The sequence below is a fragment of the Canis lupus genome, chromosome 20, assembly GCF_003254725.2.
Source record: "Canis lupus dingo isolate Sandy chromosome 20, ASM325472v2, whole genome shotgun sequence".
Classification (NCBI taxonomy): Eukaryota; Metazoa; Chordata; class Mammalia; order Carnivora; family Canidae; genus Canis; species Canis lupus.
In genome coordinates this window covers 57211789-57228503 of record NC_064262.1, presented here as the reverse complement: position 1 = coordinate 57228503, position 16715 = coordinate 57211789, and the positions used below count along the sequence as shown (strand labels likewise).

The 16715-nt window shown below is 54.0% G+C and overlaps 1 protein-coding gene across 4 annotated transcripts in view; it reads left to right on the top strand.

Annotated features, from left to right (window-relative positions):
- The window catches only part of DOT1L (DOT1 like histone lysine methyltransferase), a 65161-nt gene that overhangs the window by 2554 nt on the left and 45892 nt on the right, over positions 1 to 16715 (top strand). For 3 of the 4 annotated variants that reach the window (XM_025456809.3, XM_025456808.3, XM_025456812.3), the window contains exon 2: positions 13432 to 13475. The exons of the other annotated variant lie outside the window; for it this stretch is intronic. In XM_025456809.3, the coding sequence (XP_025312594.1) occupies positions 13432 to 13475 (44 nt within the window). The remainder of the gene's footprint in view (positions 1 to 13431; positions 13476 to 16715) is intronic. 4 annotated transcript variants of the gene reach the window in all.

The following is a 16715-nucleotide window of genomic DNA, read 5'->3' as shown; positions in this document are numbered from 1 at the left end:
GCGATGAGTAGTAGCTGAAGTGGGCGGCCAGAGTGAGCCTCCCTGTGACTCAGAAAATATTTTCTGACGCTGACCTCCTCTTGTGTGAGCCTTCTCCCTAATCCGCACTCAGGTGGAAGGCAGATTAACCCTTACCCAACCTTGTGTGGGCGGAGTAGCTGCTTTAAACGGGGCGGGACAATCGGGAAAGCCTTTATGTCATATGTGCCTGTTAGTTTTCATAGTCTGGTCCCTAGGATCCAAATGCCTGCAGGTCCCCTGTTCCAGATGGGTAGGAGACCCAGGGAGTGGGAACTTCGGATATTCATGAGGGGAGGCGGTGGCAGGGCTGCAGGGGACCGGCCTGCCTAGTCTCCCCCTGGGAGCTCTCCCCCTTTTTTCTTAAACTATTAATTTCAAGATTATTATAGATTCACTTGAACCCATAAGAAAGAACAGGGGCACCTGGATGGCTCAGTCAGTTAAATGTCTGACTCTTGGTTCAAGCTCAGGTCATGTAGTCATGGGTGATGAGATTGAGCCCCCTTGTTGGGCTCCGTGCTCAGCGAGGGGTCTGCTTCGCTCCCCCCCCCCCATTGAGTGCACTCATGTGTGTATGTGCGTGCGCGCGCGCGCGCGCGCTCTCTCTCTCTCTCAAATAACTCTTAAGAAGAAAAAAGAAATAACAGAGACGTCCAGTGTTCTCTTTATCCAGCTTCCCTCAGTTGTGACATCTTACAACCAGAGAGCAAGATGAGCGTATCGTTGGTATTGGAACAAACAAGAAACAAAGCATTTTGGGGTTCTCTTTTGAATACAGGGACCTGCCCACTGCTGACAGTCTGCTTCTGGGAGTGCTGGGCCCTGGCCCCATACTTCTCTCCTGGGGAACTTCTTACTCTGCCTGACTTCCCCTGCAGAGTGTGCCTGGGGCTCCCTGCCTGTGGGAATAATGTTCCTGTTTCCTTTCTCTGGGTCAGGGTTGTACTTGCAGAAGACTGTCTCTTGCTTTCCCTGTCCCCTTGAGCTGTCCCTGCCGTTCCCACTGGCAGGGGCTCCCCGTAGCCCAAGCCCATGGCATTGATTCTGTGTATTTGCCGAGGACCTGCCGCATCTCGGGGGTGTGTGTGTGTGTCTTTCTGCCACTCCACGGCCCACATGTGGCTCTGGTATGTCCCTCAGTGCCTCGCCATTCCTCTGCTCCCCTAACCCCTCTTCCTGACCACATCCAGTCTTCTCCCCTACCTGCCTGGATCCACCCTTCTAGTTCCAAGCCCTTGGGCCTTGTTCCTTGGCCTCTGCCTCTCAGGCCCTCTCCCCTGCATTGCACAGGTCCCTCTTCCTGTCCGTTGCTCAGCATCTGGGGTGCTGCCAGTGGAGGTCGGGAGGTCAAGGGCTCTGTGCTTTATTGTGCAACCACCCTAAGCCTCAGTTTCCTCTTCTCTAGAGAGGGTTCGGGTGCGGCTTGAATTCCTCTCAGCTAGTCGTGGGGGTGTGTGGGCTAATGCCTAGAAAGCATTAGGTTCACTCCAGGTGCGGACAGGGGTGAGTGATGGATGTTCGCTCAGACAACACTTTGTCATTTAAAGGCCCAATACTTTTTTGGGGGCGCTGAGGGACAGGGCTTTCTGGGCTTTGTGGTAGGGCTAGGGATAGAGGGGGCACAGCTAGTGGGGGTGAAGCGTGGCCTGCAGGGCACCAGGAGCCCGCAGGGGGCTTGGTTTCTGCTCTGGACGGTTGTTTTGCTGTGATCTGCTTAAGGGGTTAACGGGGTTCTGTGTTTCCCCTGATCTGCATGTGGCTCATTGCAGGTTGGTCTGCTCTTGCTCTGAGGGCGAATGCTGGGCTGTAGTACCTGGTTTGGGGTCGGGGCTGTCTGCCAGACCTGTGTGCCAATACAGAGGCCAGGTGCAAGGGCTGGTTGAGAAAGAGACACAGGGAGGGGCCAGGAGGACAGTCAGCAGGATGCAGGGGCAGCGGTGGGTCTTGTGGTTTTTGTTTATAAGTAACAGCTTTACTGCATTATAATTCACACGCCACTCCATCTGTCCATCTAAAGTACAGTTCCTTGGACTTTAGTCCATTCACAGGGTCATACCACTGCCATCTTTAGTCCCAGAACATTCCATCACCCAAAAGGAAACTTATCCTCATCAGCTTTCATACCCCACTCACTGTCCCGAGCCTCAATGAGCCCCCTCCCCATGTGTGGACGAGCCACATGTCACACATGTGGATTCACACACCGTGGGGCCTCCTGTGTCTGGTTCCCTCCCTGAGCGTGTGGGCTCAGGGTCCGTCCCCAGGGTGGCATGTGTGGGCACCTGGCTCCTGCTTATGGCCAAGTGATGTTCCCCTAACTAGATGGACTAGGTGGTCAGTGGGTGCTGCTAGGATGGCGCAGCTCCACACTCCTTCCTTGTGGGGGCTCCTTCCTCCAGACCCCCTGCTTGTTGGAGACCTCCTAGCACAGCACTCGGGGCTGTGAACCACTGAGTTGGTGCCTCAGTGAGGTCTGATGGGCCCGGCTGCTCTGGCCTTCTGGCTGGGCTGAGCGGCGGGGTGGGCGTGCATGCCTCCATACCAGCCTGTGCTTGGCCCCTCAGACTGCTCTCAGGCTTTCCTCAGCATGCCCTCCCTGGTTTTCCCTCTTTACACCCCAAGCTGTATTTAGGGCTGGCCTTGTTGGATCCCTGTGGCCCTTTCTGCTGTGACTGGAGGGTCTCGTGTATTGATTCTTTCAGTGGAGTGCCTCTTCATGATCCTGTGCTAATGGCCGTACCACAGGCCGGGCGTGCTGCTGGGATGGTGTTGGGCGGGATTCTCCTGCCCTGTAGCACTGGGGGCTGCAGGTATGGTGGGCCAGGTACTTTTAGATGTGGCCCTGTCCTCTGCGAAGCCTTGTTTGTTGCAAGGCCTGCACAGGTCACAGTTGGTGCTGGGTAGCATGGCCCCATGAAGAGGGGTGCGGCGGAGGTGGTGGCGGGAGCCCAGGCCTCCTTCCTGGTGAGTCATTGCTGGCTGTCGTCACAGAGCAGAAACATTCCATGAGAGCCAGGATGCGTCACAGGTGAGTGGTTGGCTTGGCACCCTCCTCCCCCGAGAGAAGTTATCTGAGCAGCATCAGCTGCCCTTATTCTGGACCCTTTGCAGTGTGACATTATTTCAGGGGCCACGTTAAGTTTAGTCCTTAAGACTAGTGAAGCTCAAAACCAGTGACTGGGTGAACCCGATTTTCTGCAGCTACTGGGAGTGCATTTGCTGCTCTCACGGATCCCATGCTTCATCGCGGGGTAGTGGCTTGTTCCTCGTCACTCAGCTCAGGAACCAGCACACCCCAGGCAGGTGCCCCAGTGTAACCATAGTCACCGTGTGGGTCTCTGCGTAATTGGGATGTTTTGCCTCGCTGTCACCTTCTCCCTGTGCCGCCTCCTGCTACGGACAGCAGGCCCAGAGCCCCCTGGGGTACCATTGCTGCGTAGACACCAGGGCTGTGAGCTGGGAGATTTCTCCCCCGCGCAGATGTCTCGCTGTGTGGTTATGTGGTGTCTGAAGACCCAGACAGTTGAGAGTGGGTCTGGGAGAAGGACTGGCTCAGATAGGAGGGCTCCTCAGCATAGGTGTGTCCCTACGGGCTCCGGTTTACAAAGGAGGGAGCCGCGCACAGAGATTACAAGACCCATCTGCGGTCCTGTTCCTTCCAGACTGCAAGCCTTCCTGCAGAAGGGCTCCCTGCTTGGTTTAATGCTGTGGAGATGGGTAACCGTGTTTGAACAGGAGCGGCCTTGGTGCACCTGAGCCACCATCTTTGCCCAGCCCCTCATGCCCCGCTTCTCGCCCTGCCCCGCTCTGCACTCCATCCTGAAGGATAAGTGTGAACCGCAGACCTGACCCCTTGTTCACCTCCTAGACCACCATCAGTAGCTGTTCTCTGCCTCAGGGGAGTTCGCAGAGTCTTCCTGCCTGCTCTGGGCACCGCACATTGACCTTCCTCTCCTCCAGGCTGACCTCCAGGGTGGATTAATACCCTCCTACCCCCAGCCTTCTTACTGTTTTTTGCTCTTCACTTGCTTGTACATATGGTGCCTATTTCTGCGTTCTTGCTTATTTGAACTGGAAAAGGTGCTATCACTATAAATGCTTGAATTAGCCATGTGAAGACCAAACCATAAATTAACTGCGTAGCTTAATCGTGAACTGAGACCAGAGTGGCACTCTCCGTTTTACAGTGATTAGGAATGAACGCTTGTTTTGTCACAGGGCCGTGTCGTAATATCTGTGAAAGGACAGGTTTTGGATGAAATTTAAAGTGATTATTAAGAGCAAATTGGCCATGTTGAGTTTTGAGATGTTTAGACAGAGTCAGACTGTGATCTAGTATATTCTTTAATGTGGATGTTATGTTATATGTTTTCCTTATTTCTGAGTTGAGGAATATAAAGTTTCAGAGGGGGAAGAGTGGAATCATTAATATATTCAAAAGACTGCAAATACGCCTTTTTTTTGTTTGTTTGTTTTAAGTAACCTTTAGGCCCAACGTGGGGCTTGAACTCACGACCCTGAGATCAAGGGTTGCATGCTCTTCCGACTGAGCCGGCTGGGTGCCCCTAACTGTATTATGTTTATCTTTCTAGTGTTCCTGCCAAGTAAGGAGGCAGCAGGCAGTGTTTCTATCAGGTGGATAGGAAGACCTTCTGGGGTAGGAGCTGAGGGCAAGGGCGAGGGCAAGGGTGAGCTGAGCGCAGGCTGATAGTGGGCCGAGCGCCATGCATGTGCGCAGAGCACATGCAAACCCTGAAAGCACTTTTCTGGTTTGTCTGCGTTTGGAGAACTTTCTGTCTGACCTTCCTGTGCAACTTTTTGCACTTGGAAAGGATTTTATTTATTTATTTATTTATTTATTTATTTATTTATTTATTTATTTATATTTAAGATATTTTAATTTGTTTTCACAAGAGACACAGAGAGAGGCAGACGGAGAAGCAGGCTCCCCACAAGGAGCCCAATGTGGGACTAGATCACGGGACTCTAGGATCACGCTCTGGGCTGAAGGCAGGCGTTTAACCGCTGAGCCACCCAGGGATCTCCTGGAAAGGATTTTAGACTGAAGAGTGGTGTACAAATAGAAGAGAGTTCCTTACCCCTTACTCTGCTGCCCGTGGCAGCAGGATCCCTGCCGTGGCTCAGCATTGAGGATGCTCCTGACTCTCTCTCCCCGTGTCCGTGTCTGCTTAGGTCCAGCCCAGGGTCTCCTTACTGTTCAGTTGTCCTGTGTCCTCAGCTACAACCTGTGCCAGTCCCTCACAATTAAGGGCAAGCTGGTGCCTGTCATGACCTGCCCACCCTGCAGGGGGCCCTTGTGTGGGGCTGGAGGCCATCGTGCCATGGTAGGAGTCCCCCAGGCTGGACGCTGTCTCCTCGGGGATCCCCTGAGGCTACTGGCGTCCATTCGGCTCACTGCAGACGGTGCTGACCCTGAGCCCTGGTCGGGGTGACGGTGCCAGGTCTCTCCCCTGTCCAGCCCCAGGGAGGGGTGTGTTGAGGCTGTCCAGGACCCTGGGGACCTTGCCTTTCTTCTTCCCTGCATCCCACTCCTGGGAGTTCCTCCCTGGGAAGACCTGCTCTGCTTTTTGCTTACTCACTTACGGTGAGAGCCTCCGTGTGGCCTTCACTCCTGGGTCCAGTCTGGTCACCTTCTCGCTCACCTTCTGAGCTGGCCCCTGGGAGCACCTCCAGGCTTCCTCCTGGGCCCAGGGCCTTCCTGCGCCCTTCCACAGCCCCATCTTTGCTGCCTGGTGTGCGGGATGTCCGGGCTCCCCCTGTGTTTCTTCGCCCCAGCCCTGGACCCCGCCATGCGTCCGAGGAGCTGGCTCCTTCGCAGAGCCCCGTCGAGGGGAGGACCGTGGCTGCTGTGCGGTCGCGTGGAGCTGCACTGGAAGCCGGGCGGGGAGCTGTGGGCTGCCCGGGCCTCGCCGCGGCTCGGAGGGCCGGTGTCCCCGCGTGGTGGTTGGCACGGAGGCCCCCCGCCCGCGTCTCCCCGGGTGATGGGCAGCGAGGTTCAGGGCCTGGGTGCTGAGCTGGCTGGAATCCCACGTTCCCAGCTGCCGCTTCTGCTGGGGCTGCTGCCTTTCCACGTGCGTCCTCCTCCCTGCCTTTGGCTGGGGCCCGCTGCTCCAAGGCCAGCTCCTCATCGCCCCCTCTCCTCTTGGGTCACCCTGTGAAAGCTGGCTCTTCACAGTCTGTGCCCCGGGCCATTGTCGCAGCTGCTCGGACTGCAGCAATAGGGTACCACAGACACTGATGCCTCACGGTCCTGGGGGCCGGCAGTCCCAGATGACAGTGCGGCAGGGTCGGTACCTGGGGAGGGCCCCTGTCCTGGCCCCACGTTCTCCCTGTGTCCCCACGGGACAGAGAGGGAGAACTCTGGTCCCTTCATCCCCTTGCAAGGGCACTAATCCCAGCAGGGGTGCCACCCTCGTGATCTCACTTAACCCTAGTCACCTCCCAAAGGCCCTGTGTCCTCACACCATTCCACTGGGAGCCAGGGCTCTAGCACGTGCGTCTAGGGAGCACAAACATTGCGTTCTTTGCCGGCTCCCTGTGTCTTAGCACCTGGCTCCTCCAGCACCCCAGGAGTGCTTCCGTGTTGGTGTCTTTGTGGAGCTTCTTACTCTGTGAAGTGTGTTGGCTGGAGACCCAGCTCACTTGGCCGTGCCTGCTCCCCCGCCTGTGATGGCCCTGGCTTGGCGTGGCGCTCTGGGTTTGCGTTCCTATACGAGGCTTGCGGCTGTTGTGTGACCTTGGCGGTGGCCTGTCTCATCCTCAGGTATGGTTGGCGGGGCTTGCTTCCACCGCCTTCCCAGAGCCCACGGGGCAGGCACCCTACTGTTGCTACCCTGCTCTTCCCTTGCTGGGGGTGTGCAGACACCTGGGGCTGTCTGCAGCCGCTCCTGCATCTGCTCATTTTCACGTGAAGGCCTCTCCCTTCCTGATTCTCAGGTCCTGCAGGTGCCACATCATGCTGCTTCCTGCCCCTGGTACCAGGTGTGCGGGCACACACCCCAGCCAGGCCCCTGGGCCCTGTGCTCTCCACCTGACTGGGCTTTGTAGCCACGGCCTTCTGGTCTTCTTCCTGGATCGAGTGTCCCGGTCGCCTGTTGATTTTGCACTGTGTCTTTCTTCACTCCTCCGACTAAATCTCTACGGTCAAAGCCTTGCCACCGAGGCAGACAGACACAGACCTTCTGCTGTGTGCCATCACCCACCTTCATTCTTTGTCCTTCTCTACTCCTCAGGGCTGTTTGCACATCAGCTTCCTGTCCACGGCAATTCCTGTGTCACAGTGCACATGAATATAGTCCACAGTTCCTCAGGGTGGTGGCTCTCAGAGTGGGTCCTGGAGCTGGCAGCGTTTGCATCACCTGGGAACTTGTTAGAAATGCAGATTCCCAGACCCCCGACCTGCCAAATCTGAGACTTTGTGCGTGGGCCCCATCTGTGCTTCACAAGCCTCCCCGGGGGTTCTGACAGTTGGCGCAGTGTAGGACCCTTGCCTCAGAGGACCTCTTGGCTTCTGCCCTCCCGCTGTGATTCCTGCTGGGGGTAGAGGGTGCTCTTTGGGTGTCGTTCTTGTTGCAAACGGCAGTCAGGAGAATGGAGCTGGTGGGCGGGTTCCCTGTGCACATGCTCCTCTGTTCACCTCTTGCCTCTGCACCCCGCCTCTCACCGTGCGCCCTCAGCACAGACAGCCCTCCAGCTGTGCGGACGTTTAGAGTGAAGGAGGTCCAAGTGCTCGGGAGCCTGGGCTCATTGCCTTGCACAAGGGCATCTGAAAGACGCTCCTGTCCACACTCCTTGTGTTGAGAGGGGGAACTGCACACCTGCTGGAGACAGGCTGGTGGCAGAGCCAGACCTGGGGTTGCTGTCCTGGGTGCTTACTCTCGGGTTTGTCCTCGGGGTACGAGAGGGGGCTGGGCTGGGCTAGTGTGACAGCCGGGGTCTCCCCCACGCTCTGTCCCTCTGCACGTGTTCCCTTCATACCGTCTTTGCCGGGCAGTGCTGAGGACATGAGGGCCACCGGAGCTGGCGAGGAGTTTTGTGTCTGCTCCGGATGTGATGACTGTCCCCCTCCGCGCCGTATGGTTGGAGGCAGGAACATGCTGTCCTTGTCGTAGCTGTTTTCACGGACTCCCCAAAGTAGAGGGCCTCTCGCCGCCCACTTTCCCAGTTAGCTGCGTTCGCTCAGCAGGGCTCATGTGGAAGAACGTCTTCCCGCTGCTCCCTGCGGATGTTCTGAGGCAACTCGCGGTACAAGAGAGGGTCCGTCCCCAATTCAGCAAACACACCGTCCTGCTGTGGCCTGCGCCAGGCTGGGGATGTGGGCTGTGTGTGCGAATGGGGGTGGGTGGGCTGTAGGGACCCTGGGGCTGGGGCGCAGACCCAGGGTTCCAGAGCTCCTGAGATGGAGGAGGGGTGGGTATCCCTGGGTCACAACACAAGGGCTGCTCATAAATCCAGGCTTCCTAGGGGCTGTTCTAACCTTTCCAGGTCAGCTTCTGGTCTCTCTCTCCTGAAGGCCTGTGGAGTACTAAGAAGAGCCCGTGTCCAAGAGGTTGGACTTTCTGAATCATTTATGGTGATCATTGCATCTTAAATTACACGTCTCAGGGCTGCCAGTGGCAGCTGGCCAGTCCCTAAAAGGATCATTCTGAAACCTTTGGAGTCACAGTTACAAACTTTTTTCTTCCCTTTTTCTGCTTTTAAAGCTTTGGGAAAGCTGGATTTCATCTTCTCACAAGATGAGATCAAATTCCAGGCACCTCTGCCTTTCCAGGTCCACGGGATGTGGTGTGAGCCGAGTCAGCCTGGCAGGCTGCGGCGGGTTCTTGTGAGGACGGGCGGAGTGGTGTGAGTCCCGCACTGGCAAGGGTCTGCTGCATAGCGGCTGCTCAGGGCTGCTGTCAGCGTGCTTGCCCCTACCTTGTGCTCGGGAGGAGCTTCACAGGGCTTTGCAGCTTGTTTTGTAGCTTTACGGTGCTGACTTGAGTCAGACAGACCCTTGCCGTTACAGGCATTTCTAGAATCACCGTCAAGTCCCGTTACTGTAGAACTTTTTCTCCTAGGCAGTGCTCCCAGACTGGCTTCTCAGCCTTGACGCAAAATCTGTATTGGTTAGCTGTGGCTGCCTAACAAATTAAGCAAAGTTGAGCAGCTTAAAGCAACACGCATTTATTTTCTGATGGTTCCTGCGGTCAGGAATCCCAGAGCTGACTTAGCTGGGTGGTCCTGCCGCAGGGGTCTCTCCCGTCAGCACAGAGGCCAGCACATAGGAAGGCTGGACGGGGGCAAGATGAGCCGGTCATGCTGGTGCCCTTGCAGGGCTGCTGGCGGGAGGGAGGCCTCAGCTCCTTACTGCATCGGCCTCTCTGTGGGGCTGCTCATGACCTGGCAGCCAGCTTCCCTAGAGAGAGTGATCTGAGAGAGAGAGAGAGAGAATTGGTGGAAAGTTCCAGACTAATGTCTGCAGCTCATCACCTCTGCAGCTGCTTGTCCTTGTGCTGTGTGAGTTGATGGTCTCCTCTGTAGACCCCGTGACACAGCGTGGTGTCCTGTCTGCTTCTCAGGACAGGTAGTCCGGGAGTCAGGTAAGCTCCTGCCAAGACTGTGAATCTAGGTTTCATCAAATTTCGTTAAACGTTGCAGGACAGCAGCACAGTAGGGGCATCATTTGAGTGTCTTAGAAACGCAATATTTTCCTCCTGGGGTGAGGGAGTGCTTTTAATGATTGGCAGCATCACTTTTTGGATGTTTTTTTGTTGCTAACAGCTTTTTTGAGGTATAATTCACATACCAGACAATTCACCCATTTAGAGTGTGCAATATTCACAGAGTTGTGCAACTGTTACTACTATCAATTCCAGAACCTTCTGTCACCTGCAAAGAAACCCCATCCTCCTTTCCTCCCTGGCACCAACAAGCCCCCTCCCCGGGACAAGCCCATCCTGGATGTGTTACACATGTGGACTCACACCCCGTGGGGCCTTCTGTGTCTGGTTCTGTCCCTGAGCGTTGTGGGCTCAGGGTCTGTTCCCAGGGTGGTGTGTGTGGGAGTCTCACTCCTGTTCGCAGCCGAGTGATGTGTGTGTTTGGTGGACAGGTTGTGTTTTTCTGTTCATCTGTCGATGGACACTCTTGGGGCATTTCCACTTTTTGGCTGTTAGGAATGCTGCTGCTCTGAGTGCGCATACAGATTTTTGTGTGGATGTATGTTGTTTCTTTTGGGTGTGTACTTAGGAGTGGAATTGCTGGACCATATGGAAATTCTGTTTAAATATTTGAGGAACTGCCAGGGCGCTTTCCACAGTGGCTGCACCATTTTACATTCTCACCAGCCAGGTGTGAAGGCTCTTTTTTCCCCACCCCAACACTTAGTGGCCATCATTTTGACTCTAGCCATTCTTGCGGTTTAGATTTGTGTCCCTTTCTGGCTTAGGAGGTGGAGCGTCTTTTTGTGTCCTTGCAGGCTGGCCATTGGAGTATTTTCTCTGTAGCAGTGACCGTGTCAGTTCATGTTTTAATGGCCTTATTGTCTTTATTTTGAGTTGTTCGAGTCCCATGTACACACATCGGGGGTCTTGGTTTGGTTCCAGACCACCACAGTGAAGCAAATGTCTCAGTAAAATGACTCATGGGGATTACTTGGTTTCCCAGTTATATAAAAGTCATGTTTATGCTGTATGGTATCTAGTAAGTGTGCAATAGTATGATGGACATCTAAAAAAGAGACCATGTATATTTCTTAAAGAAAAAACACTATGCTAAAAAGTGCTAATCATCTGAGTTTTCAATGAGATAGAATCATTGATCACGGGTCACCATAGCAAATATAACAAGAAGAAGTTTGAAATACTGTGAGAATTACCAAAATGGGACATGCAGACACAAAGGGAGGAACTGCTGTTGGACAGACAGTGCTAATAGATGTGCTCGTCCTGGGGGCTGTAGCCCTCAGCATGTAAAAGCACCCCGTTTCCACAGTGCAGCCCAGTGAGGCATGCCTGTGACCCACACAGATGCTTTTCCAGAGAGAGGACTTGCAGAATTCTTCTCTCATTCTGTGGTTTGTCTTTCCGCTTTCTTGATGCTGTCCTTGGAAGCATCTTTGTTTCATTTGGATGAAGTGCAACTTACCTGTCCCCACCTCCATAAAGCGGAGGTTAACATGATCATTCTGGGAGTGGGTGTGTCGCTGCCAGGCAGGGACTGTGGTTGCCTCCCCTCTGCCCTGCACCCTCCTCACCAAAGCATTGGGTGCCACTTGTCTCCTGGTCTTGCTTCAGGTCCCACCGCTGCCTCGTGAGAGCTGTGGCTCTCTGCGCAAGTTGGTGCTCAGTGTCTCCATCTGCAAAATGGACTGCTGGCCATGCACATGGAGAGGGCTTGGCACACCTGAGCTCAGTGGATATGTTACACACTTCCATGTGTGTGTCGGGCACTCCCACTGCTGTGGCTATCAGATCTCCCACCTTGCTGCTGCCTGGATGGCAGGTGTAGATCTTGAGGGCCACGGGCTGAGCTGATAGGTGAGCGCAGTGATGGGCCTGGACGCCCGCTGGTCAAGCTATGTGGAAGGATGGCACTTCATGGGGCACTCTGGTGTTCAGTGGCGTGGGCTTCTGGGCAAGCCGTCCGAGCACAATATAGTGCCAAACGTCTCACGATATAGTAGGGAAATGCCCACGAGGGGTTTGTAGGGACTCTGAAGGTTCCGCTGGTGCTCAGGTGAGAGGGGCTTAGCATTTGGTGAGGCAGGAGGTGTGAAGAAGAGGCTAAGATGAGCAGAGAAGCTATGTTCCCTTGTGGGGTCACCCAGCTCTTCACTCCTGTCCACCCTCCCAGTGAATCGGAGCAGTGGGTGTGTTCCCGCTTCCCTGGGACCCAGAGGGTATTGCGCAGGTTGGCATGGCCCACCAATAGAGCCGGGGCTCCTGTGTCAGAAGGCCGAGTGCATGTAGTGCTGGGCCTGCGAGGCGGCTCTCCTTCCTGCCAATTCCCGTCGTTCTTTTCAGATCTTTTGAAGTTGGGCCAAAGCTGTCTTCACGTGCCCAGCAGAGCTGCTGCCATATGTCTTCTGACATGAGATATTGGGGCCGCTGGTTCCCACTGGCAGTCCCCAGCCCAAGTTTCTGACTTGACAGATCGTGCTGATGCTGCCAGTCAGGTGCTCCTCGTTTGGGTCCACTGGGCTGCACGGTGCCACCCAAGCCGGCTGCCTGTTTGCTGTCTTGTCCCCCCGCCGTGCCACATCCAAATAACTGGACTGCAAGTAACGTTTGTCATTTGATCCTTAGTTGGAGGACATTATTAAGAACACTGAAGGGATGGTTCTTCATTGGCCTTAATAAAAATAAGGCTTAGTACAAAATGCCATGCAATGTGTGATTCCATTCATGTGAAGTGTCCAGAAGCAGGCACTTTCACAGAGGTAGAAAGTGGATTAGTGATTGCCAGGGGCTGGGGAGTGATGGCTGTTGGGGGCAGGATATCTTTTTGTGGTGATGAGGGTGGTTCTGGAATTGGTGCATTGCTTGTACAATCCTGGAAGTTCTGCAATGCCACGGAGTTTCGTGCGTGAAGTGGGCGAGCTCTGTTCTGTGAGAATTCTATCCTGATAGAGCTGTCCCTATGGAAGCAAGGTTAGGGCACACGGGTACTCAGAGTTGTTTTGACACTTACTGAAGGATGTGGGGGAGGCACTGCTCTAGGCCCCCCCAGCCCAGGCTCTTGCCCCCAGGCGTTTGTTGTAAGGTGGTGCAAATGGCAGGGTGTGTATACACCCTCTGTGGAGCAGTGGCGGAGTGCTCCAGAGCTTGTATCAGGGAGCGACAGGGCCAGGAAAGGCCTCTCGGGACATCTGGTCCTGGTTTCTGCAAGGTCTGGAGTCAGTTGGCTGCCCAGATCACTCAGTTGCCTCCTCTGAGGAAGGAGCAGTGGTGAGCCCTGTGCAGCGGGCATGGTGGGGACCTGTCCTGATCAGTGGTGGGGTTAGTCTGTGTTCCTATGGGAGGACGGCCACGCTACTGTTGTGTTACTGGTGTTTCCCCATTTTACAGATGGGAAAACAGAGGCTTGGAGAGGTTCAGTAAGTCAGAGCCAGGACTGTGGCTTCCAGGCTGCAGGAGCACATGGGGGTGCGGGTGGGGGTCAGCAGAGTGGTGGGTGCGGGGTGGGGACAGGAGGGTCAGGGCATAGACTATCCCAGGCCCCTTCCCCATTGCCCGCTGCGGGATGGAGTGCCGTTGGAACAGGTCTTCCTCAGGGGTAGTGTGTCCAGTGTGGGCAGGGGTCCCAGAGCAGCCTCTCATGCCCCGGGCTGGGGCTGTCCGTTGGCCTTGCCGGGTCCCCGCACCCTGCACCACTGGAGGGTGTAAACCCTGTCCCTTTGTCTTTCAGGACAAACACCACGATGCTGCTCATGAAATCATCGAGACCATCCGGTGAGTGCGGCACCTGCCGGGGTGGGCGGGGCCTCACAGGGTGGGCCCCCAGGCAGGCCACCCCACCTGTGCTCTCTGGGCTTACCTGCCTTTGACCCCGCCTTGCCCTCCGTGGCTCCACGGCGAGCACCTCGAGAAGACTTGAGAAGCAGTGACAGCTTGGTCAGAGGAGTCCAGGTCGTCTGCATGTGGCTCCGAACAGGTCTCGGTGCTTCTCTGAGCCTTGGCTTCTTCTTGTGGAAGGGGAGGGAATTGCCCAGCTGGCAGGGTTTGGGGGCTCTCACCTCCCCTCTCCACCTTGCTTCCCTCTCCCCCCTCTTGGATTTGGTGCCGACTCAGCTCTCCTGCGGCTGCTCCTGCCCTCGGTAGCCTGGACAGCCTTCCGCTGGCTTGTTCTCTGAGTGCGGAGAAAAGGTCTGCCCCCCACCCCCTCAGGCAGGCGGCCTTTTTTTAGTATATGTGCTGCCGAAGCGAGCACAGGCAGGCGGCCTTGACGGAACCTGCATGAAGGCTGCCTGCCCTTCTGTTTCTGGTGGGCTTTCTCCCGTGCTGGCCTGGGGTCTGGAAGGACCCCCGAAGTGCTGGCCGTGGCTGCTGGGCGCAATTCTGTAACTGCTGCTTGCTCTACACGTCTGTGTTCAGAGACCCCATCCTTCTCTGAGCGTCTGCACTAAAGCCGTTCATGTGTATGTGTGGCTTTGGCCTCGGTTGCTGTGTTGGTCCCCCTAATCCTTAACCATGTAGCAACCACCTGGGCCCTGGTCATGATGTCTGCATGAACCTGCAGTGGCCGGTGGCAGGGCTAGGCTCTGGTGCCCTGTGAGAAAGGTGGGGTGTGAGGTCCAGCTGCGATGGGAGTCCTTTCCCTGCCGCGTGGTAGCTGGGCAGTGAACCTACGTGCTCTGCTCTTGGGGCCACGCAATGCCTCCTTGCCAGATTGTTTTCAATTTAAATGAAATAATCCGTGTAAATGTTGCAGGGTGGGCCTGAAAGCAATCAATAGTGTTAATTAGTTGCCTTAGTTTGATTTATGTTATTTTTAAAGAAGGTTGCTGGTTAGGAAGTGGGAGTGTTGTGGTTACCAGGAGAGCTCTGAGTCAGGTGGCCTGGCGTGAGCCCCAGTGGCCTCTATGCCGGTTTCTCATCCGCCAAGCAGGGTGCCTGTCCCTGCGCTGCAGGGGGTCAGCACCAGTGCTGCAGCTGCCCAGCCAGCCCTTTGTTTGCTGTGGCTTGTCCTCTCCTGGAGCTGGCCGTGGCCTGAGCCTCACGTCCTGAGTCTCAAAATAACGTCACCTTGTTCCTTTTTGTCTCTGCAAATTCTGTTCACTGGTGAGATGGTCTCTTAATTTAATTTCTATAATGGAGAATTCCCAGCAAGATAGAGTGGTAGGCAGAGGCTGTCACGAACCCATGTACTCACCACGTAGCCTCACAGTGACCCACTCATTGCCACTCAAGTGTCATCTGTACCTCCATCCACTGTAGTCTTTTCTGTGTTTATACTTTTAAAAGATGCAGTTGAGATACAGTGGGAGTACAAGAAAGCATAGGCAGGCACGGTGCACGCTCTGACCGATGTGGGTGTGTGCGCACATGTGTGAGGCAGCCTCAGTAGCGGGCGTCTCCGTCAGCCACATGGGCCTCCTTGCGTCCCCTGCTACCTTCCCTCCGCCACTGTCTCCAGGCAGCCCCGACCCACTTTCTGCCACTGCAGGTTACTCTGTATGCTCTAGAACTTTACCAATGGACTCGTTCTGTGCATACGTTTTTCTCCCCCGATTGCTTTCAATCAGCACATGATTTTGAGATTCTCCCTGTTGTTGTGTGTAATTTTTTAGTCATTTTACCTCTGTTACTGAGGAGTGTTCCACTGTAGGGAATTATAGTTTGTTCATCCCACCAGATTGATGTCCATGTTTGGGCTGTTTTTGACTTTGGTGATTATAAATAAAGCTGTTAGGAATGTTCACGTGGGTTTTGTTAGTAGATATGTTTTTTGTTTGTTTTGGGCAAATACCCAGGAGTGGAATTGCTGGGTTTTCTAGCAACTTACTTTAAGATGAACTACCAGGATGTTTTCCAAAGGGATCATGCAGGAAGGTCCCAGTAGCTCCCCAACGCACCAGCATGTGCTATTGACATGGTTTGGTTGTGCTGGTCTAATTTGAGCTGAGTAGTGGTATCTCGCTGTGGTTTTAATTTGCATTTCCCTGGGACGCCTGGGTGGTTCAGCAGTTGAGCATCTGCCTTTGGCTCAGGGCATGATCCTAGGGTACCGGGATCGAGTCCCACATCGGACTCCCTGCAAGATGCCTGCTTCTCCCTCTGTGTCTCTGCCTCTCTATCAGTGTTTCTCATGAATAAATAAAAAAATCTTTAAATAATAATAATAATAAGCATTTTCCTAATAATTAATGATGTTCTCTATCTTTTGCTATTGAATTTTAAGTATTCTTTACCTATTCTCGTTACTAGTCCTGTATCAATGTGTATTTTGCAAATGTTTTCTTCCAGTCTCTGGCTTACCTCTTCATATTCTTAACAGTGTCTTTTGAAGCATAGATAGCTTAAATTTTAATAAAAGTCCAGTTTGTACACATTTTTCTTTTATAATTTGTGTCTTCTGCCTCCTAAGAAATATTTGCCAAATCTGAGATCACAAGCATTTTTTTCTATGCTTTCTAGAAGGTTTATGGTTTAGGTTTTCTATTTAACTTTTTTTGTTCATTCTGAGTAAATTTTGACATATGGTACAGGGTATGAGTTGAAGTTGATTGTTTTGCATGTGGGTGTCCAATATTTCCAGCACCATTTGTTAATGAGACTGCCCTTTCTGTATGGAATTTCCTTATCACTTTTGTCAATAGTCGGTTGACAGTGTAGGAGTTGGTTTATTTCTAGGCTTGGTTTTGTTCTGCTGACCCACGTCTGTGTTCTTTCACCAGAGAAAAACTTGCTTAATTTAGCTGTATTGGGATCCCTGGGTGGCGCAGCGGTTTGGCGCCTGCCTTTGGCCTAGGGCGCGATCCTGGAGACCCGGGATCGAATCCCACATCGGGCTCCCGGTGCATGGAGCCTGCTTCTCCCTCTGCCTATGTCTCTGCCTCTCTCTCTCTCTCTCTCTCTCTCTCTGTGACTATCATAAATAAATTAAAAAAAATTAAAAAAAATAATTTAGCTGTATAGTAAATGTTGAAATTGGGCAGAGTAAGTTCCCCACCTTTGATCTTCTTTTAAAAT